Source organism: Calonectris borealis, chromosome 3 (assembly GCF_964195595.1).
Source record: "Calonectris borealis chromosome 3, bCalBor7.hap1.2, whole genome shotgun sequence".
Classification (NCBI taxonomy): domain Eukaryota; kingdom Metazoa; phylum Chordata; class Aves; order Procellariiformes; family Procellariidae; genus Calonectris; species Calonectris borealis.
The window spans coordinates 47,235,660-47,263,286 of NC_134314.1; the positions used below are offsets into that span (position 1 = coordinate 47,235,660).

General features: G+C 53.0%; 1 protein-coding gene across 1 annotated transcript in view; it reads right to left on the reverse strand.

Moving 5' to 3' along the window:
• SIM1 (SIM bHLH transcription factor 1) overlaps positions 1-18,983 on the reverse strand; it is a 48,702-nt gene extending 29,719 nt beyond the window's left edge. The window contains exons 1-8 of the mRNA XM_075148066.1: positions 17,449-18,983; positions 6,647-6,729; positions 5,535-5,624; positions 5,298-5,406; positions 5,090-5,175; positions 3,714-3,913; positions 3,498-3,604; positions 2,450-2,597 (exon numbers count right to left, since the gene is read on the reverse strand). Of these exons, the coding sequence (XP_075004167.1) occupies positions 2,450-2,597; positions 3,498-3,604; positions 3,714-3,913; positions 5,090-5,175; positions 5,298-5,406; positions 5,535-5,624; positions 6,647-6,729; positions 17,449-17,623 (998 nt within the window). The 5' untranslated portion in view covers positions 17,624-18,983. The remainder of the gene's footprint in view (positions 1-2,449; positions 2,598-3,497; positions 3,605-3,713; positions 3,914-5,089; positions 5,176-5,297; positions 5,407-5,534; positions 5,625-6,646; positions 6,730-17,448) is intronic.
• Between the last annotated feature and the right edge of the window lie 8,644 nt (positions 18,984-27,627).

Below are 27,627 nucleotides of genomic sequence, written 5' to 3' on the forward strand. Positions count from 1 at the left end.
CCGTCCTCCGCACTGGAGGCAATGAAGCAAAGAGCGCAAGGGGAGCCTTACAGCGAGGCGTAACGAAGTCGCGCCGCGGTGTAACCTCATTCTTCAAGGGAAATCTTGAAAACAGGTTTAAATATAACCTTCTTCTTAAAATCCACATACATGCATGAACATATGAAGACGCTGCCGCCAACGAAAAATCAGCTGGGGCGGAGGAGCCGCACTATGTTGATACCGCTGCTGAGGGGGAAGCTGGCTCCCCCGCAGCGCCGTTTTAGTGGGGGCGGTGAGTGCCGGGGCTCCTCGAGCCCCGCTTCCAGGTGGCGGGGAAATCCTGCTGGGGCGCGGAGCCGCGGTGCGCGCAGGGGCCGCCCCCGCGGGAGGGCGCGGAGGGCGGATCGTCTGAGCTGCCGGCTGTGGAGGTGCAAACGGACCGCCATGCCCCCGGCCCCTCCGAGCCGCTGCTAGCCACCCTGGGCTGGGTTGCGCAGGTGATGGCCGGGGCACTGGTGCGCAGGCAAGAGGGCTGGGGCGGCACATGGTATGACCAGTCCCGCTGCTGGAAAACAGCTCCGAGGGGGTTGTCTGACCGGGCCCCACGGGACCAGGGTACTCCCTGCTTGCTTTGCTGTGCCAGCCTGAAATGCTGGTGCCGTGGTGGTCACCCCGGCAAGCAGGGGAGAGATCGAGCCGGATCCCCAGCTGACTTTAAGCAGATCTGCTGGGTTGTTTCATTTCTACTCGGATCATTTGAGGTAGAGTTCCGCGGTTGATGTTTACGCTTTTGGGATTAAAGGAGAGGGAAACGACCGATAATCTCAGGTGTTCATAGAAAAATATGTGGCGTTTCTGGTGCAAAACCACTTAGCATGCTAGTTGCCTTTGGGTTCCTTGTTTCTTAGCCTTACCATACACTCACTTCTGTCTTTGCAGTTCCCCGTTCACCCAGGGCAAGTGCTTGGACTTAACTGAGAAGCATAAAACGCGAAAAATAGAGAGAGGGGCCGGTGTAGCGGAAATGGACATACGAGTGTACGGAACAGCTAGAATAGAGGTGATGATGCCTCTGCTGATCCGCATCCTTGCTGGGTGAATGCCAGAGTATTACCTCGCCGCGCCCCCATCCCTTTTTAAAGCGAATAAAGGGGAAATCACAGTTTACTCCCTACATCAGAGTGCTGATCCAAATGTATGTTTCTTCATGCAGGCGCAATAACCCCTGTCTGCCCATCTAAGAGCACGATGCCCGTTATCACCTTACGTTCCAAAGTGGTTACCTACTAGCAATGCAGGCGCTGTGACCCACACCCCCTTCGCCACCCCACCAGCCGCGCCTGCACACGCGACCAGAGCCGTTGCCTCCGTAAAGAGCCACTTCATTTTGGGAAGCACGTCTTAAACTCGGCTACCAAACCACTCGCCACCTGTGCATGAACGAAACCCGCAACGGCAAGATCGTGATGCTGCCATCGCCGCAGTTTTGGGCGAGGGGAAGAAGTGCCTCTCAGGCGTTTCCAACACCTACATTTGCCTCCAGAACAAAAAACGGGGAGCGGAACAGAGGAATATTCAGCCCCTAGGATCAACGCGGTACCGCCGACCTGACCGGCCCTACGATGCTCATGAAGCATCACTGCTGCCGCCACCAGCTACTGCCGTGTCCAGAGGAGATGCTAATAATCACAATGATAAACACTTCAAAATAGTCCGACCGAGCTTCCCTTCCCTCAGTGGACCTCTGTGTTTCAGTTTAAGCAGCATAGCTAGAGCATAACCTAGCAATCCCCAAACACAAGGAGATGCGTTGAGATATACGGTATCTCAGCAGTCACTCTGATTTTTTAAAAAAATTCTATTTTATTTTATTTTTTTTAAAGTTTAACTGACCCTTCTGGTCACCAACTTTCTTTGTGGTTCACTGTAAGGATCGCTCTCCAAGAACAAAAAAGGAATCTCGGAGCTTTGATAGAGACTCTGGATGAAATTAAGAACTTCAAACCCCAGATTTTTGAAAAGAAAAACAGATGTCCTGTTTGTTGAGTATAAATAACTCCGTACGTGGAAACCTTTTTTTTACGCTGCATTAAATTTTATTTAATGCTGGGTGCATTTAAACTGAAAAAAAAAAAGGGGGGAGCAGCAAAATATGTGGGTGACAAACCTCTAAATCTTTTCCCCTCTCGAAAGAGAAAGAAACAGGCAGACGGGAAACCCTTCATCTAGATGAAAGTGTTCAATGTGTTTCCTAGCAGACCTGGCGAGCCTGCCCTGGTCAGTGCGGCAGCGAGGGGGCTTAGCAGCCGTGCTCGGGGGAAAGCAGGGCAGGAGGAGCGGCCGCCGGGCCCAGCCCGCAGCGTTGCCCTGCGCAGGGCGCACAGGCAGGTGCCCGCCGCCGGGCGCTCGGCCCCGCTCGGCCTCGCTCGGCCCCGCGCAAATTGGAGCGGGCCTGGGGCTGACTTACGTGAGGACGTAGTTGACGCTGACGATGCAGTGCGGGCGGGAGGAGCGGCTGTTGTGCACGATTGTGGCGTAGCTCTGCACCCATACCCAGCCGCCGTGCTTGGCCAGGAAGCGGTAGTACTTGGTGGTCACTTGTCCTTTCACCAGCACTACGGGGACAAAGCGGGGAGAGCGTCAGCGCGGCTCCCACATCCCTTTTGATCGTCCCTGGGAAGGGGGTGCACACCCCCCAGGCCCCCGTGGGCGAGGAGAGGGGCTGGGAACCCCTTAGCATCACATCGGGAAGCAGCGTGGACCGAAACCTCCGTGGGGAAGGGTGGTGGAGACCCCCGGGCAGGGCTGACCTCAGTCCCCGAGAGTCGGGCCACTCGTTACCAAAGGCTGCCCGGGGAGATTGGCGGGGCAGGGGTGAGTACTCCGGGGGGTTGAATCCCCCCACCCCACTCCCAACCCGACATATCGTCATCGAGATTTAATTCTATAAATCTGGCTTTGGGTTTTATCTCTTCTCGTTACATTCTCTGTAAGGAAACTTACCGGAAATTAATATCCTTTTTATTCATCTATCCATGTATTAATGTCATCATGATATCAAAATAGAATAAAGAACAGCTCTCCGAATCGGGCTCACTACTTCAGTCAAAATTAGATACACAGATAAGATTTGTGAGACTTGGTGGAAGTAGAACAAAAGTATTTGGATTTCACTGGCATGGCTTTTTGGAGCAAGAAAAAAGGGTTTTCCTAACCGGAATTTGAAGTGAGCTGAGCGCCTGAGGTTTGTGCAGGGGAGTTCTTGTCCTGCAACCGGGAGCTGAGGAGGGAAAAATAGCCTTTCATTGCCAATCCCCCCCATTTCCCTCCTGCCTCCAGTCTCTAAGGACTCGTTTGATTAAAAGCTGCTGCACGTTTTGCTTATTCTCCCCACCAGTGAGCTGGCTTTTCCCGTTCCGACCTAGAGGTAAATCCTAACAAACCCAAGGTCCATCTGCAGAGGGAGAAGGCGGGGGGCTAGGGGCAGGGTCTCTACAAGAACATAATCTCCTTACACAAGTGATGCGCGCATCGCAGGTGGAAGGTGTCACAGCCGTGGACGTGGTGGTAAAGGGTCTTCTCTATCAAGTCCTGGGGCTCGTAACCTGTTAGCTCAGCTACCCTGCAAGAGACACAAGCAGCAAATATCAGTGGGTGAGGACAGGAGAGGAGGCCCGGGGGAGAAAAAGGAGGGGCTAGGGGGATAGATTTGGAAGTAACCCCGGCTCTACCTGGAATCTAAGAATATGAGCTTCATATCTAGGCTGGCCCGAAACATGAACATATTGCTGTGGAGCTTGATCTCTGTCACGGCGCTGGGCGGCAGCGAGTGGCCCACGGCGACCAAGCCAACGTTTTGGTAGCAGCCGTCGAAGGGGGACATGTCCAGGCTGTACTGGCGGATCTTCAGGTACCCGCTGCAGTGAATGACCTGCCGGAGACACAGGAAAGCTCAGGGGCTGCCTAGCAGGAGGGGAGGGTGTGCTGTGGCAGGCGTCCCTCCCCGCGGAGGGGACCCGGACAGACCCGCCCGCCGCCGCGGCTGGTGCCGGCGCGGCCGCCGGGTGCCCGGGAGTGGCTGCTCCGCGCCATCGCTCCGGCAAAGCGGCACTGTCTGCCGGTTTTCTGCTCTTCTTTGGGTTGAGGTTGGGGTTTTTTCCATACGAGAGTTCAGCACTGATCTAAGGCCCATTAAAGTCAACGAGGTTTTTTTTTCCACCGACTTAAGTGGTTTTTGGACCACCTCCTAACTACGCTTTTATTATTCTTCTAAAAAGGAAAGACGCGGAAGTGCCAAGCCAGTAACAACTTTGTAATGAAGAGTGTATGCGTGTGAGAGAAAGAGTTTACATGTGTGCATATGTCACATGTGTAAGATATGTCTATCATATAGCTAGAGCAGACGCAATCTGTAGCTAGAACGTATCTTTGGACGTAGATTTAGGTGCGTCTCCTAAATGTATCCTTGCATACGACTGCTGTGTACGTCCAGTCTTACTTGGCTGTTATTAGTGTGTTACTTCCTGGAGTAATTTCAACAGATGTTCTAGTTCTACGGCACGTCGTGGCACAACATCTTCTGGGGTTATAGGTACCCACCGCTCTCCGGCGTTGTGCAGCTGACACAAAAGCGGGGAGAAGGTAGGAGAGCAGGGGCTGTCCCCACCGAGGAGCCCTGAACAGAACCGTGTGAAACACCCGGGCAAAACCCCTGACTTGGAGAGCTGCCCCTGAAGCTCACGAGTTACCCAATAAAGAAATAAACTAACCCAGGGCTCCCATTGTGTCACCTGACAGCTTCCACAGACACCTCGGGAACGTCAGTCGTTGTGCGAGGTTCAGTTTAAAAGGCAAAATAAAACAAAAAAAACCCACGGGGAGCTCCGTCGCTTGGTTTTGTGGTTTGAGCTCTTTAACCTGAAACTCCGAGAGAAATTCTGGCTCTGAACCACATGAAAGAGCACCGGTCTGGGACAGCCCCCGCGGGCAGAGGGCTCATGCCCACACCCGTCCCCGTTTTCACCGCCCGCCCAGCGTGCTCGGCGCTGCCGGAGCAGGGGCGCGGGAAGGCTGGGGGGCGGGGGGTGTCCTGGCCGTGGGCACGCACCTTGTAGCCCCCGCAGGTCAGGCCCGCGTTCCTCTTGGCCAGGACGCACTTCATCCTCAGGAAAAAGGACCTCTCGATCTCGTACTCTGGGAGGGGGGAAAGGTAGAGGTGGGGTGAGCCGCGGGCTCCGCAGCCCCTGCGCGGTTCCCTCCGCGGCCGCGCAGGCCAAGCGAGGATGGGGACGGGGGCGAAGGGCTGTGTACTTTACCCTGCACAAAGTGCGAGTGGTAGGGCTGGTGGGCCGTGAGCACCGCCGTCATCTCATCGTGGTCGGCGGGGTGAATGTACTCGTAAATGCTATTGCCGGTCAGCTCTACCTGTGAGAGAGGAGGAGGACGAGGAAGGGGCTCATTGCTGGCACCGCGCACCTCCCCGCACGCACCTCCCCTGTCAGCCAGGGGGGGCAGGCACGGGGGCATGGGGGCTAGCAGCCCCCCCAGCGTACCTGTGACAAGCCCAGGTGCACCGAGGCGGTCTCCGAGATGTACATGATCTTGCCATCCGGAGCCACGACAAATATGAAACCGTCCAACGTCTGCAGAAAAGGGTTGAGGGGTGGGAAGTGTAAATATATCAATAAATAGACAGATCCACCCATGAAGACAGATAGATCCATGAAGTACCTGTGCCTCGAATTTATTTTAGCAAACAGGCATCCCTGTTCAGGCTGTGATTATTCAAAAAGTTGGAAGGAAATGGGCAAGTCCTGGACAGGAATCTCTCTAAAGCTCCTGGACCCCTGAGATACAATCCGCTTCTCAGAGGGGCCGAGCTCAAAAGTGATGCGAAGTGCCTGGGAACTATCTAAGAAGAGGTCCTGGCTACCCGCTGATTAATATGTCAGTCCCAGAAATCCTGAACACTTCTATCCCATTTCAAATGTCACTGGGGGTTTAGCGCTTGGATATTTGCTAAGGAGACTTCAAGCAAGCGAGGAGGATCTAAAACGCAGTGTAAATAAGGGACGAGACAAATTGTCACGCACCTTTCAGCAGACATAGATGGGACTTCTGGGTGTGCCGAGGGCAGAATAGACCCCCAAAAGGCCACACAACCCCACCAAAAATGCCTGGTGATGGTAACTGCTAATATTCCTTAATATTTCAGACCGCAGTAAGTTTTCAAGTGTGTTCTACCTGATTTGTGCCTATGCTAATTTCTGCGCCTGCTGAGCCCTTTTGTCCAGGACAGCCTCCTCCAACTTGTCTTTAGAGCCTCTCCCTCTCTCTACACCACACCATTGCCGGGACTTGTGACCTTGTTAATAATTTGGGAAAAAGTCATGCTCCTGTTTTCTGATCCCAGAAGACACACCGGGATACGCTGTGAACCCCTCGCTGCGGACTCTGTGTTGGCCAGTGCTGGGGCAAAGGACCCGGAGGTAGCAAACCACAGCCCCATTACAACGCAGGACATGAAGTCATGTCCCCCCTCCCTTTTTTTTTTATTAAACATGTGAACAGTTAAAAATTAGTCAAGGTGGCAATTAAAGGCTCAGAAGAGGGAATGATTTCTTTAATCATTAATACCATATGGCTGTCGTTTCCAGACCAGTACCTGCAAAAGATGGGATCCCAGTTCCCGTCCAACATTATCCAGCGGGCTGGTTCGGCTGGAGTGGCCCCAGGCTTCCCCGAGTCCTGTTTATTTAAGACACACAAAAAAAGTAAGGTGAGGAGATGAAAAATTGACTCGTGTTGGCCTGCTGGAGAAGAACATTTTTTTCAATTTTTTGCTTGTATTTGCTCTAAAACCCGCATACATATAATCTTTGGAAAACTAGGCATGATTTGTTGCACAGAGAAGCCTCTTTTGTGGATTTCTTTCTAAAGATCTAACTCCCGTGAGAGAAAAATACCAAAATACCTATTTTGAGTTAACGGTGAAGTTCATTCTTAAGACCTAAGTGAAATAGCGTGCCAGATAAAAGGGCTTTTTAGTGGTGCCTCCAGCTACAGGGAACTGGCTCCTTGAACTTCAGGGAAAGCACCTTTCTCCTAACGTCACCGAAGGGGCAACACTGGGCAACACTGAGAATGTGCTGGGGGAAGCCTCTGATGTCGGGAGAAGGACGCGGTTAACGTGGCACGACGGCGTCTGGGAAGAGACCTCTTGCCGGAGGCCAGGCCAGCGATGCGGATCGGCCCTGCCAGCACCTGCGGGTGGTTCCTCCCCCTGCAGAAGGCAGAGCTCGGCCACAACCTGCCGGGTAATTAGCCAGCAGGCTTTGGAGGGGGAGTGGTAAGGATGGGCTTAGACCCCCTGCTCGCCAGAGATCGCTTTCCAGTTTGATCTGTGACCTCCTGCCTCTTTCTCTCTTCGGGGCCACCGTCTTCTCACCTGGAAGGTTTGTAATTACCTATTTGGGGAGGGAGAGGCGAGCGACCAGGTGCGACTCCTCCAGCTCTCCCCGAGCCCCGTGTTAAAACGCTTTCCCCTTTAGTGACCCCCACTCAAGCCCACGGACAGCAAACTACCTGTCGCTAAGCCGAGCGCAGTTTCACGGCTGCGGTAAGGCGCTTCTGGGGCGGCCCAGGCAAGTCACTGTCCGATGGCGTGGACCGTCCTCCCTCTGCCCCTGGAAGCCGGGTCTCCGGGATTCACCTCCCTTCCCTTCCCTCCCTCCCTCCTCCTCGCTGCTCTGGCAGGCGGGATGGGTCTCTCTGCAGAAGGAATGATCTGCCTCCAAACAGCCCTCTCCAGAAACGAATCTCTCCGGACCTGTCTAATGTTTCAGACGCTGCTTCTTTTCTCCTATGCAAAGTGAGGAGGAATAAACGCCAGGTGGAAATTATTCCACCGAAGTAAAACTATTTATGGGCGATGCCCTTTCACAATGTTGTTGCTGAAATAATTTAAACGGGGCAGTTAAAACCTTTTAGGCTGCCATGAAATAAGGCTCAGCCTGACACGCACAGACACTAAGATAAAGTAAAAGGGAGGAAAAAAAATACCAATCCTGATTGATGGCTGGGGTGCTGATCGCCCGGGGGAGGCGAGAGCCGAGCCGGCGAGGTCTCCCTCCTGCAGGACGGGCTCGGGGAAGGCAAGACCCCGTTTTCCGGCTATTTCGAGGCAAACAGGCGAGGTGGCGACACCAGGCAGCCGCGGGCATCCCTCCCTATTGACCGGCTTCACCTAGGTGTTTGCCGGTCTAAACAAAGCTAACGATTTCCTCAGCGCTGCCCGCCGCCCCCCCCCCCTCCCCCCCGCCGAAACGCCCCTCTCGTCCCCACCTTTCCCTCTCTTCTCCCCCCGTCCTGGTCCACCTCTTCACGCCAACTTGTCTCTTCACCGCTCTTACACTTCTCTCCTTCCTCCTTGGCTTCACAGCCCTAGAAAGGCAAGGGCATCTCTCTGGCCTGGCCCCCCATCTCGCAGCCCGAGCGTGTACCGGGGTGCCAGCCAAAACCAGGCTCCTTCCCATTAATTTCTCTACGGCAATTAACGGGGACCGAGTGACTTTTTCCTGAGTCCCTGGGCTTCACTTCCCCCTGCGCCTTCCGGAGCGGGTGGACCCGCGGGGGATGCACCGGGGGCTCCGCAGGCACCTCTTCCCCACCGCGCTCCGGGGACCCAGCTGCCAGGACGGTGGATCACCCCCGCCCCCCGAAACCAGCAAGGAGCTGGCAAATCTTGCACAGGGAAAGAGAGAAAAACCAGCTGCATGTTTGTTTTTCCCGAGCTCCTCAGAGGTTTCTCTGCTGGGGAGCCAGGACGGCCCGTTAGAGCAGAGGCGGCCAAGGCGGCTCCTTGCGACGTCCCCCCACCTGGAGGGAAATCTGAATGACAGGTTTCTGTATTCGGAGCTAAATCTGCGCTCCCCGCCTATGATTTAAGTTGTTTATTAATCGAAGTTTACGGCTCTAATTATTCTTCTTCTGAAAGGGAAAATAACCCGATCCCTGCGGGTTAATGAACAGCTCACGGGCATTACAGGTTGACCTCCCCCCGGGAAGGCGGTTCTTCACGGGGCGCTGAACTCCTCACTGTGTTTCAGGTGGAAAACCCGCGCTGCTGGGCTGTGTCTGTTAATGGTTTATAATTAAACGTTTTCACTTGTCTACCTGAACCGGCTTTTTCAAATCCTATCACATGAGACGGTACTTTGTACTTCCCAGATGTTTCAGCACTTTCAAGTCGGAGACTATTTCTATTCATTGCCAAGCCCAGCCTCTCCCAAATCGACGATCTTTCCTGATGCCCCTTAAATACTGTTTTTAAAGATTATGCGAGAAAACCTCTCCATTAATATTCCTTTTTATTTCTCAACACCCCCCCCTCCCCCGTCTATTCGCTTTAACATCCAATTTCTTTTTATCGAGGGGGCAAACTGTGATTTCTTGCACTTGACCTACCGCAGAAAATTCTGCAAATCCTTTGCTTGTCTATTTAAAACAAAACAAGGAAATCAGCTCTCCCTCTTACTTCAGGATTACGCTTGGAAACAAGATCTAAAGATTCTCTTGTAATTTGGAGAGCCAACAGCATAATAGGTTGGAATAGAAACAAGCAGCTTTGTGAGGGGAAGGATAACTAAATCGTTTTTAGGCAAAGGATTTTCCCAGCTAAAGTGGCCGAAGACAAAGCAAAACATAATCTATTTTGGAAGATTTCCAAGATATGCCACATTAACCTTAGCAGAAAAAATTTGCTTTCTTCCCTGCGTCCCCTCCCCCACCAAGGTCTGGTTTATTATATTTACATAAGTAGCCTTAGAAGGGATGTATCTATTATGGATCTAAGGAGCTAGCGAGCTCACATTTCATTTGGAAATAGAGGCGAAGTTTTAGTGTTGCTTAATACTTGATGCATTGTAGAACCATTTCCATTTAAATACCCCCGACCCACGGATTACCTCAATGGACTGGCTGCATGGGTTTTGTAATTTCCTGAAAATGAGATTTCGATTTATAAAACAAGAAACCAATTAGTAACCAAATGAGGCGAAGTAGATCCACTAAAATTGACCTAATCCCACAGGCATCATTTAGGCCAGTTCTCGGCGAATGAATGATGAGCAACCGTCTAGCGTGAGCTCACGGCATCATCCAGCTGTGTTACTCAAGCAGCAAAAATAAATGGATCGAGCTTTTCTTTCGGAATGAATTTGCTACTCTTGACAAAACATAGATTATAGGCTGCTACCTAACAATCCCCTCCACTCGAGGATTTTTTTTTTTTTCCTAAGAAGATAAACAATTTGGGCCACAAGAAAGTTTGCACCGTCAGGAGGAAGAAAGGAAAAAAAAAAAAAAGCAAGGCATTTTAGCCAGGCTCTTTTTTAGTTTGGAGCAACAGCCTCGTCACCTAACAGCATGCGCCGAGGCTGCGCCGGGACTGCGCGGACCCTGCTCGGAGCGAGCGTGCTGCCTCATCGTTTCTCTCAGCACTTCCCAATGGAGAACCACTGCGCTTTCCACACCAAAAAGCATCTCAGTCGTTTCATGGGACAGCTACACCGGCGAGTCTACGTGAAATGCCTTCTCCCCAGCCGTGCCCACCCCCGGCACTAGGCAAGCCGGTCCCCACCGACAGCCTGCCCCCCACGCCAGGCCCACGGCCAGCGCCGCAGCGCTCGGCTGCGTTGGCCCTGTCCTTCCCCTCATCGTCTGATTGATGCAAGCCTTGATGCCGGCAGCCAATGGAGGGGTTGGGTGGATATCGTCCCTACCCAGTGGCGATATTGTCGCAAGAAGCTCCTCTGTCCCACGGAAGGGGGAAGAGATTCCTCAATCATTTCTAATTTGATCTAGGCAAAGACGGAGGAAGGCAGGCGCAGGGAAATGAGACTCCAGGAGGCCCGGGCAGCTCCTTGGCCCTGGTTGATCTCCGGGTTACTTGTCCCTCTGTGAGCATCTGCAGCGCAGAACCCACCTCGACCCCCTCCTTTGTCTGGCAATAGCAAAGGGGGGCGGGGGTGGACGGTGGGGGTGGGGTGGCCAGAAGATGCAAGCCCTTATCTACTTTGTGTTGATTTGCCGGCTTTTAAAAGCGGTTACTACGATTTCCCCAACGGACTATCCGTCATGAAATCTCAGCGCAATCCGGATTCACGGTAGCGAAAACAACGGCAGAGCGGGCAATTTGACATACCCGTTTAAAAATCACTTAGTGGAGAGCCCAGCCTGGGCTCCAGATCCGCTTCTTGGGGGGGGGCAGGCTTTGAGGGGCAGCTACCTCCGGGGGGGGGAACCCCTGGGGACCCCCCCGGGGAGTTGCCCCTGCGCCCTGCCTGGCCGCGCTGCCTGCACCGCCCGGCGAGGCCCACGGGCGCGGTTAGCGGTGCGAGGCCCACGGAAGCCGTGCACGCCGGGTAGATGCCCCGGCTTGGAGACGGGGCCCCGCAGGCAGCGTTTTCTCCCGTTGCTGAGGCAGAGGCCCAGAGGCAGTCCGCAGCTGCGGGGCCGCGCTGGCGCCGGCCCGCCGGGGCAGCAGCAGCGGGGCAGCAGCAACAGCGGGGACTCTTGCTTAAGCCGGGTCCAAGGAGCTCCACCGCGCGTTTGGCTTCCAGGCGCTTCTTAAAGCTCCCTCTCCGGGCCGCGGCCCCCGCCGCCCCGCTCCCGGGCTCTCCCCGCCGCCTCCTGGGGGCCGCGGCCCGGGGACGTCTCCGCTCGCTTTTGTTTCGCTGCGTTTTGCCCTTTTAACAGCCGCTCTCTGCTTATTAAAGATGGAGAGGCAGCTCGCCCGCCCGGCCGCCCCCGCCGCTGGGGATGCTGACCCCGCGGAGGGCGAGGGATGCGGGACCCCTAGACACATCCGCCCTGCGACTCGCCCCTTCCCTGCGGCACCGACGCAGGCCGGGCCCCGCCAACCTCCCCCGCGGCGCCGGGGAGGCCGAGGAGGGGCGGCCCGGGCCCCTCTCCCCTCCCGTCCCCGCACGCCGGCTTCGTGCAACCTGCTGGGCGAAGCCGCTCGTAAAGCTTTACGGCGGCCACGGGCGTTTCACCTCCGTGTGCAGCTCGTAAAGCAGCACCTCTCCTATCTCCCCATCGCCCCTCGCTGCCTTACGTCCCTCCCTGCAGATGCTCTGGGGAGAAGCGGAGCATGGATGTTTTTTTTGGGGAAAGGGAGGCAGGACAGCTCGGTCCCCATCTTCAAGGCGATCATTTTCCCTCGCTTTCCCAGGGAAAATGACAAATAACAGCACCGGGGGCCGCAGGGACAGAAGCTGTACTTCCTAGTCACCGGCAAGCGAAAAGGCAACTGGATGTTGTATCGAGGAATTAGCTTGATTCGATTAACCATTTAATTAAATAGTCTACCGCCAGCGCTCCGTTTTGCCACCGCCTAACGCCCGACAGGGCTGATTTCTCAGTTAATTTAACAGGCAGTGGTTAATGATAACTCAAAATCTCGGCCAAATGAGGTTTCTGTGAAGGAGTGGGTCTCCGTCGGAGGGTTCAGATGAAATGGAATAAGCTATGTTTAAAAAAAAAAACGCTGCTCATTTCCAACTGCCTGCGGATGCCATTAGCAAGGTTTTGTAAAGATTTATTATCTCGGTAAATCACATGTGTTCATCTGAAGCAGAGATAAGTTAGCATCCCGCTTTCTTTATAAAAATAATAATAAGAAGAAGGAGGAAAAGTCATGTTGACTAAACAAACAACAGTATTAAGAAAACGGTAGTGGAAATAATGCCGAGACTGATTCACTCTAGAAAGAAATACCAGCATTTTGGCACACACGGAGTAACGGAATTGCGCTCTGAAATGCAAACAAACGGAACCATGCCCAAATTGGAGAGAGGGGAAAAAAAAGAAATCAGGGAAATATTCGAGCGCCAACTACTTATTCGCTTCTACAGAAGATGCAAATTCAAATAACCCTTATTCCGAAGAAATTGGAGAGGGAAAGGTTTGCACCAATGGACTTGCGAACACACGCTATTTATATGCAAGTTGAAAAATACCCTCCAACATTTAAACGGTCGTATGTTACTAAGAAGGGAGAGGAAGTTTCTAAAGAAAATATAATTTTTTCCACTCATCTCACTTAGTATTCTTTCTAACACATAAATCTGCTTTTTCAACGATCATGCTAGTAGTTTAGTTCTGCACTTCGCATTTTAAGTTCACATCAAACCTGGAATTAAACGGAGAGGCAGCGTGGAGAGTAAACTGCAGCTTAAATGAGAAAAACTTCTGTAAGAAAATAAACACTGAAACCTAATGCTCAATCATTTCCCTTAGCAGTAAGAAAAACAGCATTAAATCACCTATCCACGTGGGAAACGGATTTTTTTTTTTTTTCTGCTGATCTCTTCCCCCTTTAAAATAAAACAAGATTAAGGGTTTCAATATTGAAATGTTAACTACCCTGATTCGGCGAAAGTTTATGTAAACGGAGCCTCTGTTTTTGTCTCGAAAATCAAACGCCTCTCCGCGTCGAAACCATCCGTCCCCGGTAGGACAGAGATGGCAAACCCTCCTTTTCCCTCTCTGTTCGCGTGAGGAGAATAGGACCCGTAAAATATTCCCAACTAAAAAAGAAAAGCAAAAACCAACCAAACAAAAACTATTTATTGCGCCACTTGGGTTTTTTTTTTTAGTTGTTTTTTTTTTTTTTTCACCCTCCCTTCACTTTTGGACACTGGCGAGGGCCACTGAGGAATTACCCCGCTAGTTATAGCCACCGGATCTTTTTTGAAGAAAAATTATTTTAGTCCTTTGACATCCGGGAGATTTTTCCAGAAATTTTTGAGACTACGTTACTTGCCATTAACTATTTAATGTTAAATTGCAATTTTAGGATTTTTTTTTTTAAATGAACGTTAACTCACGAGTGAATTTATTAGGAAGTTCTGCTTAAAAAACCAAAAGATATTCCGTACGGTCCTCAGCGATTTAACAGATCTTCAACCTTTCCAAAAGATGATCACCGAAAACTATTATATGTCTTGTAGGCTCTCTCCTCCTGAAACAGAAGAGTTTTTGCACCGAAGTGATGCAAGCTACCTAAGCCGCTGAACGCTTTTCGACCTTGACAGTTTTAATCTGCTGGAGACCTGGTAAAGTGAAATCGGGGTAGAGAGAAAAGCCCGGGCGTTTTAATGGTTTGTGAGAATTACACAGCCATTACGAGAGGGAACTCGTTGGAAAATCTCTGCTCGGTTTATCAAGTTTATGCAATGCCACCGATTTGTGTTTAGATTTCTTGAGGGGAGAAGGAAACCACACCGTGGTGATTCTGTGTGTGACTCTCCTGGCACTTTAATCCCAGAAAACTCTCTTGTTTCCAAAATGAACCCCAAATCTACGCACCTTCTCTCTCTCTAGGAACCTTTCAGACGTAAAAATATGCAGACAAATGCACAGATGCGATTCTTTCCGCCTGTCCCTCTGTCCCCAGCCCCGCGTGTGAGCGGCGATGAGGAGTGTATATCTTTCTGTACGTGATTATTTACAGCCAGCCCCTATGCAAGCACTCTCCGGGCAGATGGAAATTCACTCTTGTGTGTGAGTTACACTGGAAGTGCAGCTCGCTCTTACGGAGGCAACTTCTTCTCTATCCTGACCCTTCCAAGATCTCTTTAAATGTATGACATGACACCTCGCCGTGCTCCCGAGCCTCCTGCTACCCATCTCCAGCCCTTTGGCCGAGTCTGTCCCCATGCTTATATCGCTTTCCTCTCCAGGGAAAAACAAGCAAACGGGCCCCCCATTCCATCCATCCAACATCCCTACCCTGCCTCCTTCTTTCAGAAAGGCTTTTCCTTTGGGTGCTGCTACCTGTTCTCCCTTCCTGGCGAAGCAACGACTACTTTTTCTGGCTGGGGGCACCGGGAGACCAGGATCGTCCCCCTCTTCCTCGCCTCCCCTCCCTGCAGCACAAGCCCCAGCGCTCACTCCTGCCGCTCCCGCCTCCTTCCCGGAGCCCCCGCCGGCCCCCCGGGGAAAATCACCCGGCCCCGGGCTGGGCTCCCGCACGGCCGCACACGGGCGCAGCGCCGGGAGGCCGCTCGTGGGCGAGTAGCTCGTGATTAATCGCGGCACCGGCGAGCGCAGGGAAACCCGCGGCCCCGGTGCCCCGCCGGGGTGCGCTCCCCGCTCACCCGCACCCGCCTCCTCGGAAGTACGTGGGAGGGAGCGGGAGCCCGCGTGGGGCCGCGGAGAAACCGCCCGGCGCCACGCCACGCCGCGGCCCCCGCTCTTGGGCCTTTGTGCCCAGCCTGCAGTGCCCCCCTGCCTGCGGCCCTGCTCGGGGATGCGGGGCTCCGGGGGTGGGGGGGCGCAGCGGTCCCGCGTGGATCTGCCGCCCGCTCGGCGCCGGGCCTCCCGCGGCAGCACGCCTCGGAGGGGCGAGCCCTTTCGTGCCTGCTCGCTGCCTTTCTTTTTAATTTGCAGTTTGCCTTTAATTAGGCTGCGAAGGCTCTGCTGCCGCCAAAGCCCCGCTCAGCCGCCCCCTCTGCCTTCGAACTCAAATTAGCATCTGCTGCGGCCGGCAGCGGCCCCGGCCCCAGCGCACTTCGCCGCACGGTTCCCCAGGGCATTGAAACATCCTGCGCTGCCACCGAGGGACGGGGATCAGCTATTCTTCTCTTCCCATGATTACTCACAGCCTACAAGCAACACCATATGCTTCTTCTGATCAAACAACCCGCTACATAGGCACCAGTAATTGACGAGACCTGCTCGAAATCACGCAGAAAGGTAGCCTACCGAGACCGCAAGAGTTGACAAATCATTGCTAATAATCCTTTTAGGAACATCATGGGCATCAGAGTTTGCAATAGCTTTATTTTTATAAAGTATGCTCTGACAGTATAAAGGACAACTCGGTCTCCTTTGAAACAGAGGACTGCCCCGCATAATGATCTTCAAGGTGGCAGATCACATAGAGGAGGAAAGTGGCTTGATGAAGGCTTTAATTATTATTATTTTTTAAAGGTTTCGGGAGCTATAATTTTCATTTATCCCTTCTTTGGTTCTAAGTGACTCGCAGATATGGCACATTGTTTAAAGAAACTATTGCAAGATGTGCTAGATTGGAAATTACTTCTGTGGACTCTAGGTATAAGCATTCATACGCAACTGTGGGGGGGTACCTCCCCCAGTCCAAATGGCTGCCCGATTGCGTATTTACTTTTAAAAAGCAGAATTAGGACAAATAGTTTACAGACTTGATCAGGCTTTAAAAAGAAAAAAAAAAAAAGACATAACAAAAAAGGAGGAAAACAAAACCAGGCCGTATACCTAATCTTGATTTGTAAAACATAGCAGACAGACAGATCGAGTGAGGTATAGCTACAGCAAACACAGAGGGACATGTCTATATTACGTTGTTTCTCGTACACACACTTTTCAACGAAAGATGCAGCCAATTTTGTTATTACTTTTTGGGGAAAAAAGCTCTCGATACTTTTTCTTTCATGCAGACTGTCTCTTAATCGAGTTGATCTAAAGAAAAGATTCGTGAAGTATTTTTGATTTTTTTCTTACATCTTATAAAAGCAATAGAGTGAGAACACAGGAGAACTTTATTCCGACTCTCTTAACTTTCTGTGCTGTTTGTTTTCCTTGGCAGCCGGTCTAGAAGCCCCAGGAAGGTCGCTTTAAATCCTAATTCTGCTTAAAAGCGAGGAATACTTTAGGACGCTTAAGTCAGATTTCGCTACATAGGCGGGACCGTTGCTGCTGCCGTGGAAGTCAACGTGAAGGTTACTGTTGCCTGACCGCGGAGGAGAATCAGGCCCAGACTCGGACGCTGGGCTTGCAGCGTTGGGTGGGCAGGGGGATTGAATATGTCCGAGTGCAAAACTCCCGTTAAAAATTTCCGAGGTCTATTAACGCCCTCAGACTGCCCTGATGATCCTCAGAGCGAGACATATCACATTCATGATGTGATTCGGTGTGCTTGGCTTATTTATTTAGGCTATGTGTGTGAGCACGCCTGTACGCGTGTGCTGTACCTGTAAACTGCACCTTTGCTCGATACTTGAACTAAGGCTTTAGGACTTTGCATAGACTTATGTAAATATTTACCCATATATTATCTCCCCCCATAGTATGGCTATAAATAGGGGTGAATCGTCCCCTCTTTCGCCACGCACGTGCTTGGCGAGGGATGCACATCTCACTGGGAGACTGGAGGAGGAAAAACCCGTGTTTGCGTTAGTAGAACGCGCAGCAGAGCTCAGTGCCTTCAAGTGTTGACAAAAGCACCGTAAGTCCCCAATCCAACCCGTCATAGGAACTGAAGGGAAAGTATTTACGACAGAGAAAAGTGACAGCGGAGAGCCCCCTGCCTCCCAGCACACCACCCCATGCGATTTACTTTTTTTTTTTTGTAAGTAAAAGCGACAAGGGACACCTGGATCGGAATGGAAATAGAGACGAATAGGCATTCCCACCTACCTTCTGGAAAAACCACCCTCATTTTTAAATAGCTGGTGGTGAGTCTGATTATGGATGCTTTGTCCAGCTGAGAGGTGATAGCGGAGGGCAGGGGTAGTAATTTAGCCAGTTCATAAAATTCACTGTTTTCTTTCTCCCGTCTAGTCCGGGCAGCATTTTTGGACTTCTCTTTCATCGTGTTTTTTTCCCCCTTCCTTCCTACAATTTAAACTCCAGAGATTCATCCAAAGGTGGAAGGGAAACTTTCAGCTGCAATTCATCTCTCCGGAGCATCAGGCAGTGATTCTGAGCGCGGCCATTACTCTGAGAAACCGTTCAGTTGCGTAAAATGCAAAGAAGTATTGAAGACCAGAGAGGTGTTCTTAAAAAAAAAAAAAAAAAATTCTCTGAAAAGCAGAGTCAATCGGATGGGAAAGGCATTTATCCAATGCAGCTCAGAGACTCCAAGCAACTGCAGGGAAATAAAAAAAAGCTAGAAGCTTGCGGCACCAGACAGCAACCAAAGGAGGTATTTCTGGCCTTTTTTCCTACTCATGGCGGGCAGCATAGCTCCTCGGAAGAGGGTCATAATAATCCCATTTCTTCCCGTGATCCGCTGTCAATCCGAGGCCCGAAACGCCCGGCCGTGGGCTGCCTCCCAGGGCGCTGGGTGACTTCCCGGGAGCCTCTGTGAAGACAACAGCAGTCCTGGAGTGAGAGAGCCGCTACACAACGCCGCAGCGGAGCCGCGAGAAATAATAATCAACAAACAGCCTCCGGCGGGTGTAGTATTTTCTCCCACCAGAGGGGAAAGGAAAAAAAAAAAAAAAAAAGTAGTATATGTTCCCATCTAGCGCGCCCGTAGAGGCGCCTGCCCCGCACTCTCCTCCCACAGCCCTCACCCTCCCCAGTCCAGGTGTGCACGGCATGACCAGAACGAAACCAAGGCAGAAACCAGCGCCCGGCTCCCGGCAAAGGCGGAGGAGTTACCGGCTGCTTTCGGTGCTGGCAGGGCTGCGCTGTCCCCTCCGCGCTCCCCCGCGCTGGCACCGCGGCGGCGGCCAGAGCTCCCCGCGCACCGCGCTGCCAGCCCCACGGCGGGGCAAGCATTTCTAACCCCGGAGTATTTCTGCCTTCTTTTTTTTTTTTTTTTCTTTTTAAATTTTCCCCTCGTCTCGGCTGCTCGCCTCATTCCCCGGCTGGGGTCGGGAAGGGGGTCTGCCCCAGTTGCACCCCGGCCAGGGGAGGCAAGCTCTGCCCAGCCCTGCCCCGAGCCGGAATTCCTCCCGGAATTCCTCCCGGACATCACATTTTTTCAACCAAATGATTATTACTTTTTTTTTTTTTCTCCTCTTTTTCCACCGGGGGGAAGCGACCCACAGCCTAGCCCCGCACATCACTGCGGCTCCGTGCTGAGGCTGGCAGCTTGTGGTAGGCTGTGATCTTCTTTTTACCTACCTTGAGTCCCTGAGCCCGGCAGCCTGCAGAGAGCTCTCCCGGGGTGAGGAGCCCAACTCTTTAATTGGTTCATTAATGGCACGGGGAAAAGTTTGCGCCTGTCACTGCTTCTCACACCGACGGGCAGACAGACATTGCCGCCTTCCCATCCCCTTTATCGGCTCCCAGGCTCTCCCTCTCACATAACGGGGGGGGGTAGGGTGGGGTGGGGGCGAGGTTGGTATTAATGAAGAATCCCTAATTTGCGGCTGAGAAATGCCTAATAACTTCTTGATGGCTAAAAGCCTTTTAGCACAACTTCATTTCTCTCCCAGCCCCCCCGCACCGGCCGAGCCCTCCCTTAATGCCACTCATGGACCCACCTCACCTCCCATTGGTCGCCGTCGCCCCGCGCCCGGCCTCCCACTGGTGGAGGGGACGGTGACGTCACCGCGCCCCGGGCACACCCCCCCTCCCCTCTCTCGCCGCGTCCGCCCTCTGACCTGGCGGCGGCGCCGCGGGGGGGGGGGAGGGGTTGGGCGCCGCGCGGGGACGCGCGCGGGGGGGGAACCCCCGCGCGCGTCTCCGGGTGATGCCCACCCCCCCCTTCCCCACGCGTACCTGCCCGCTCCGCTCTGTCGGGGTTTATTTATTTGGGGGGTGGGTTTTTTTTTTGGCAATTGCGATCCAGGCGACGCTCCGATTTCCCCGCTGGGCACCGGAGAGGAGCGGCCGAGGACCCGCAAGACCGTGGGTTGTAAGGATCGGCAGTTTTACCGCCCCCCCCCCCCAATTCCCCACCCCAAAGCCCCCCAAGTGGTGGTGGGAGAAATAAGCTGTAGCCACGTCCCCTGTCCCCACGCTTTTAATGGGATACGGTTCAGCCCCGGGCTGATGCGCTGTGGGATAGCGTGAACCGAGTGGGAGGGATGAGGAAAGCCGAGGAGGGGGATTTTAACAAATATTCTTGATACACGCTGGAAAAAAACAAACAATCCCACAAAGAGACAAAAAAAAAGAGAAAAAAAAAACCCAACCAATCCTCCAACATCAGGAGACAGAGGCACTTTAAAACTGCCCGCAAAGTGGATGCGGAGCGAGGGGGTTTCTTTCTTTCCCAGGGAGCGGGACTGTTCCTAATCTCGCTACTCCCCTGAAAAAACTGCTGGCTCCTCAAAAGAGTAGATAGAGCAGAAAGAGAGCGCCTGAGGGAGGGCGAGAAGGGTTGTAGAGTCGTCCCTAAAACCGTAACGGACGCTCAAAAGCCTGAAATAATTGCCAAACCAGTTGGTGCGGGAGTTCGGCTAAAATAGTTGTTTAAAATGAAATTACACTGGCAAGGCAACTGTCGGAATATTTCGAGGAAGAAGAAACGGTCTCGGTTTTCGAAAGAAGAAAAATGTCAACAAAAAAAAAAATAGCCTTTGAAACACCCCATCCCTTTTACTCCCCGGAGGGCTGCAGCTCGAAGCCCAGGCTTCAGTGCCGACCGCCCGTTCGCTGTTTATCACCTTAAATCTCCCCTCGGTTAAAAGCTTTCCCTGGGCTCATTTGGGTAAATAAAGGCAGGAGGGAAGGAGAGGCGTTCAACAGCTCCTCTGGGTGCCCGGGCGTCTGCAAGCAGCAGAGAAATGGATCCACGTAGTCTCACATGTTCTTTTGATTGCCTTGTTTACCGAAGCGACCCGTTGTTAAACAAACACGAACGCAAGTCATTTAGTGAAGGTATGGATTTAAAAAAAAAAAAAGGAAAAAACCCCCGCACCCTTCCCCGCCCCCCGTCACGTTGTAAAGCGATCGCTGCTATGGGGGAAGGTGATGCTGAATTTTCAAAAATCCTCCCTGTGTGTTACTGCCATCAGGTGTAAAGTGGGTTTGGGGGACAAGAAAAAAAACATCTTCCTTCTGGTTTTCATTTGAGGCAATTCTCTTGCTAAACGGCACTGACGTCTCTTCGAGGGTATTCAGACATATGGGCAACAACTGGACTAACACTGTCAGGTAGCTCACGAGTTATTTGTCAACATGAGCCGCAGAGAATGTCTTTTATAACACCCTTGGTTTGAGAAAAATAAATAGATCAGTCGGATACACTTCTGCTAATTTATACCAGGGAAACATGAGCATCCACCTTCCCAACCCCACGCAGCCCCAGCGAGGACCGCAGCTCACAGAGAATCCGCTTTCCCGGTGTACGGGGACCCGGTGTCTTCCCCGCAGCGGCAGCCCGGGTGGGTGTCAGCAGCTGCCCCGGTTCCCCCCGTGGCTAGAATCCGGGGGCCCGGACTGGACGAGCCCCTATGTAGATTTTTAATATATAAATGCTACGGTAGATAAAGTACAAGATGTGAAAGGACCAGTGTACGAAAGGCGATTATTCAGCCTTTCCAAGTCACACCAACCACGGACAAAGTCACCGCGTTACAGAATTGCTAGCGCGGGGTCAGTACGCTGGGGACATTGCCCAGCAGATTTCCAGTTCCCGAATGATGGGAGGATTTGGCCGCTTCGGAGACATTAGCTTTGTTTTCCTTCGTCAAAATACGCGGCTTCTGCTAAGCGGTGATGAGAGCGGGCACTGCCCTGTTCCAGGTACACGGAGAGAGGCAGCCCACAGTAGCTAAATTCGCGGTCCTCGTACCAGCCGGGAGCCCCATGCCGCTGGCGGTGGGCTCAGCGAGGCTACGGCCGCGCCCCGGTGGGGCTCGTCTGTCCCGAGGTGTAGGGGGGAAGTACATGATGTTGTGTAACGAACAGAGTGAACGCATCGCCGCGGGATAACCGCACCGCAGTTGCCCCTCGGCGTACCAGCCGTCGGAGCGGAGTTTACAACAGCGAGCGCGTTGACGGCGCGGAGGGGACACCTGCGAGCGGAGGGGCTGAGCCCCGGGGGCGCACCGCGCCTCCGGCCCCCGCCGCGCCTGAAGCGGGGAACGGAGCGGCTCGGCGTCGGGCGGCGGCGTCCTGCCGCCGGCACCGCGGGTCCGGGCACCGAGGGAGGGGGGCGAGAGGAACCCTCCGGCTGCCTAACGCACATGGGTAGATGTGCTCCGTCCAGATGCGTTTATTCTCGGGTGAGAATACTCTGGAAAACAGATAATATTGGAAAATTGAATAAACAGGTACTGCAGCGCAATTCGATTTGAAGACACGCATAATAAAATGGGATGTCTGAAGAAAGGCTGGGTGAAAACAAAGCGTTTCACAGACAGGTTTCCAACTATATGTGGTAGCAAACTTGCGTAGGCAGGCACAATACGCAGCGCACACTGCAGCATGTGTGCGTGCGTGCATCTGTGCGGGGGGGGGGGAGAACTGTACAAATCAAAGAGGGGGGGAGAAAGAAAAACCCTACGGGGTCATTTCCCTGCAGGACACGTCTGAGCCAGTTTCTTCCTCAGCACATTCTGGCGGGCTCTGATGTATTTATTGGTTTATGAATTTGGGTGCGTTTCCTTCCCCCCCCCCAAGAATAAGGTGGCCATTTCTTATGCAGTGGCATTTCTTATGCAGAGGGAAAAATCTTTTCAAGCATAAGACCTCGTTTATACACTGCTTCCCCGATAGCGTTTTAAAAAGGTAAGTATTAGCGAATTAACCGTGCGGGTCGCTCTCACGATTGCTTAAAAAACCCACCGGCCTGGTGTCGGTCACGGACAGGTTCCGACACGCCAAGCCTCCCTCCGCCTCGTACCGGCGAGGAGGCAGGGTCCCGCACGGCCCCAGCGAGCACACCGCCACCCCCGCCTCCGCGCACCGGCCGAGCTTCCCTCGCCGGAGGTGCGCAGCCGGGGGGGCGCGCCCGGAGACCGGGGCTGGTTTTAGGAGCCGGGTAGCTTCAGGCACTCGGGTACCCTGGTGAACCAGAGTGTGATGTGAATTTCCACTCGTGCTCTCATCGAGGCTTTACTGACATAAATGTACAGGGCAAATGCTCTATGAGACCATTCAGAAGCAATTAATATGTTTTAACTGATCTAGATCTTAACCTCCAAGATTCAAGCCATGCTCCAGGTACTCTATTCCTGCTCTTTTGCTAATGTTATGGGGATGTTCAGGGGAGCAGGACAGCGAGAAAGCCGATTCTCTAGCAAAACACAGGAAACAGTTAACAGACCCTCGGATACCAGCTGTCAGATATAAGCCGTTCCGAACGCATCTCTTAAAAATAATTACAGAAACATTGCAAAATTAGAATACTCGACCACCAGCATGATTGTTAGTTATTTTCGCTAACTCTTTTAAAACAATTTTTGGCCATATGTCCGTGGATTTTCTTAAACGATGCTTTGGGGGGCATTTCTCTTGACCACGCACTCCTTTCGATTTTATTGTTTTTGGCATAAATGCAACGAGATGACTTATATTCATTTTTCCAGTGGAGTCAAAGGTCAGTACCTTTTAGCCCTTATCTTATTGAATACACTCTTGCTAATGATCGGAAGTCAAGCTATCTTACTGTCGAGCAGCGAATGAAAACATAAACTAAATATAAAGAAACTTTAAAAAAATCTACTTTATGGTCAGTAACCATTACCACCAGGCACACTTTTCTTGCCTTCTGCATTTCCAAAGAAGCCTGCTATACTGAACGTCCGAACCGATCTGAAATGCCCTCGTAAGGGATGAGAGGTTCGGGAAGGATACGGGACTGGAAACGAACTTTGAAGAAATTACAAACTTTAAAAAGTGTTTCCTGCCCTCCCTGTGCCTTCACAGACATCTTGCTTAGCTCCTATATTCCTTTCCGCTGCACGACTGTTTATTTTTTCCCTCCTGCCCGGGACGGTATCAGCGGTGTCGGTGCTGCGCTCCTGCCTCCCCCCTCACCTGCGCCGTGCTCCCCCAGCCACACGGCCTGCCCGGCGGTGGGGCGGCGGCTCCGAGACCCGCACCCGGCGTCCTCGCTGTCTCCCGCGGGGCCTGCCGCACCCTCCCCCCACCACATGGAGCCCACCCCCACGCAGGGTTCGCTCCCCTGATTTCGGTCGCGAGTGACCTGCTGGCGGAGGCGGGGGGCCCTAGCGCCGATGGCGGCAGCGGCCCCCGGGGACGCAGCCAGCCGAGTGCCCCCGGGCTCTGCCGCCTCTCCCTCACGGTTCTCCTTCGGCAGCCGGGCTGCCGGTGCGCCCCCGCTCGCCCCGCCGAGCCCCTGGAGCATTTCAGGGGAGGCTTCCCAGCGGCCGAGGGCTTTGTTCGGCTGCGGTGTTTCCGCCGCGCTCTCTGGTGACTCGGCAGCGGCCCGCAGCGAGCGGCGCAGCCCCGCGCCGCCTCCCGGCCCCCCTGCCCTCTCCTCCCCGCGCCGCGCCCGACGCCAACGGCCGCCCGCCAACGGCCGCGGGAGCCGCAGCGCCCACGCGCCGCGCCGGCCCCTGGCACGAGAGCGCCGGTGCGCGCCAGCGCGGGAAACGGCGCCTCACAGCGCGCCCCGCCCCCACCCCGTCCCCACAGCGCCGCGCGCCGCCGCCGCCCCAGACAGACAGACGCGGGCGGACAGACGTCGCGCTGCACTGACCCAACACTGTCCTGCTGTCCCAATTTGCGTTCCCTCACCTGCAGCGCGGCCCCGGCAGGGCGAACGAGGCGGCGAGAGGGGCCCGCACCGCGCGGGCCGCCGGTGCTTGCCCCCTCCGACCCCCATTTTGTAGTTTCATCTGCCTGAGGTCGGACCTGCCCTCCTCGCCCTTAACGGGAGGGGGTCTGAGCTTCGCGAAGGGCGATGGGGAGGAAGCGTCCCTTTTTCGTTATTTTATTCGTGTCGGCTTGCTAGGTTGGATTTCGGTGTCCCTGTCCCAAACCAAGAGAAAGGAGAGCGTCCATGCGGGGGCTTCGCCCCGGTACAGGCCGGCTGCACGCAAGCCAGGCAAGCCACCTCGCCTCCTCGGGAGGGTGGTCTCCTCCAGACCTCAGGTACAGCGTGAGATCTGCGCTTACTCACGTATGCTAGTGGAGCTGGAGCTGCGTCAGGCTTCCCCCAACCCCTTGCTATCACTGAAATCTCCTTTCCCAAGGCCTGGCTTTCATTAGCAAAGAAGTTATTTCATTAGTCGGGGGAAAATCTGTCAGCAGAAGCCTGTTTAAATTTCAGCACCCCAAAGAATAATGCTTAAAATAGTGGGATCCGTTCCACAGTCTGTTCTTACTATCAACCTGATAATTAAGAGGTCACAAATAGACTTGTATCGCTGCTTTGTTTCAGTGGAGGAAAGCAGCTTAACCCGTCTCGAGGACACACTTCGCTTCGAAAAAACACATGCCGTTTCAGATGAATTCAATAGCAAGAAGAACCGCCCCCCTCTGCTGCACTGAAACTCTGCCTTCAGCCTCCCATCACCTCGGAGAATAGACTTGATCAGACCAAAAAGGAGGGACGCAGGGTGCGAGGCTGCCTGACAGCTCCGGAGCTGGTGCCCGTTGCACTTGGTGTGTTTCATAATCATCAGGATGCTTGCAGTTTTGTTGTAAGGCAAGGTGGGAAGCATTCCCCGCATGGATTTTAATAGGAGCTTTACTACTTTTTAGTCTCATACCTGTTTGTGGTTACGAATCTAATTACGTTTATGAGCTTTGCGCACTAAGCTTGGAGCAGCCTCTCTGTTGCTTAACAGTTTCTGAATTATTTGGGCGTTCTGCAAGTCCATCGCTACTCTCCTCTGCATTCCCCACGTGGTGAATAGATGCATTATTGCAACTGCAGTACGAACTGCGTTTGTAACTGTATTCTTCAGAAGTGATGTGGCGGAGATGCTGTCTCCAAGGAAAACACTGTGGGATCAAATGCTTACATTGGAAGGGGGCACAGGGAAACAGCACCAGCCTTGTAAGCCTGAATTCAGTTTTAACCTATTTCAGACTATGCTAAATCTGTTGCTGAGGGGTAGGGGTGTTTCCCAAGGCTTGGCATATGCCCACGATTAATAATCTTTTATTTAGGTTTTTCCTCACTGTTGAAATGTTTTGTCTAAACCCTGAATTCTGACTGTTATTCACTGATGGTGGGACTCCGTTTACATAATGCCATGGCTGGCTGTAACTAGCTGAAGCTAGAGCCTATTAAAAGGACAGTTTCCCCGCAGTGCCTCTCCTGAGGAGTGTCCACTACTTGCAGCTGGAGGGAGGAAGCTCCAGGGTTTGCTTACCCTGTGTAATTCCTCTCAGATTTAGCTGGTAGATGAACAAGGAATTGTAATTTCTTTGGTGTGGCAGTAGCTTGGTGATGTTAATGCCACATTTTTCAAACGTGGCAAAACCTTAGGATGTACTGGAGTCTGGTTTTAATTTTAGCTTCAGCACAAAATGCTCCTGGTGCACGACTTAACCCAGCCACTTGTCAGAGCAGCCATACTGGCAAGAGAGGAGGAGACTGGGTATCGGGTCCCTGAGTGCACTAATAAGCCTTAATTGCCCTGACCAGCCTCACCTGGCAGCTTCATCCATACCCTCTGCCCTCAGTGCTTGCCTGAGCCAGGCTGTAGGAGTTCCTGGCTCCAGCAGCACTGCAGCTATGCTTGTACCTGACTAGGGACCCTGTTGATCTGGACCCTGACCCACGGACTGACTTCCCGGCTTGACCTTGGCCCTGCCTTGCTGCTGTGGACTTGCCTGATGACCTGGACTCTGGCCTGAGCCCAGCTGCCTGCCTCGTGCCAGCCCTGCTCTCCTCACTCAGGTAGTGTGGGGTGTGCCCTGGCTGGCGAGGCCCCTGCCCTGCCGGCCTAGGTGTTGCGCTTGGCTTGTGGCTCCCTGTCCTGTCCCAACAGCCCAGCCCTCATTGTTTATTCACATGGGGCTGCTTCTATTCATGGTAGGGCTCCAATGACCCTTCTGCTTTCCCTCCAGGGCAGAGGATTCTCTGTCTCTAGCCTGCTCGTCTATGCTCTTTTGCTTTTCCAAGGGTAGTGCCCGTTCCAGAAGCTGTTGCACCCTGGGGAGCTTCCTTCTCTGCAGGAGAAGTCTACCTGCAGTTACAGGACCTTAGAAAACACAGGGCTGGAGAGGGAAGGGTGTTGCATGGCACAGAGCTTCCTCTGATTTCCTAGGAGGAGCAAAACTTTTGAGTTTGAGAGATGTAAAGAAGGGTCAGAAGTTTGGTAAGATGGTGGACTTGCCTAAACTTGGGCATAGTTCAACTGCTAAAGGGCGGGAGAGGAACAGCTTAGAAAGGCTCAGGCTCCCTGCACCCAAAGCTTGCTTTCCGCTTCTCCACATTGGAGGGTTAGGCAGGAAGCTCTGACCGCCTTGGAGGGCTGGGGGACTCCACGGGGGCGCAAGAATCTATCTACCCAGATCAGTTTACAAGGCTAGGACCATACAATACACGCTCTTGGAGGCAAGGGCTGTGTTTATCTCCATACAGTGTTGATCACAATAGGATCCTATTTCTGTTTAGGGCTTCCAGATGCAATGCTAGTCAATGTCTATAATAAACAATAATATTAATAATAAGTATTAACATGCCAAGCTGCAAATCACTGACATAGTTTTCTAATATTGCTGGTTACTTTCCAGTATTGTCCTCCAGTCTTACTGCAGTACATTGTATACAAAAGAATTGAAACCCAATAATCGGCGTGTCAAGAGTTAGAAGGCATGATCGCATTTTTTCTTCTAAAATCCATCTATTGAAACTGACATCACAACAAGTGAGTTAATTGGCCTAATAAACCCAGTGTCCAGCATGCACACACTGTTCTGTATACCAGGACGTTAGGAATTAGGCTGGTAATGAGGCTGCTGTTGCATAGAATAACTAGTATGAAAATG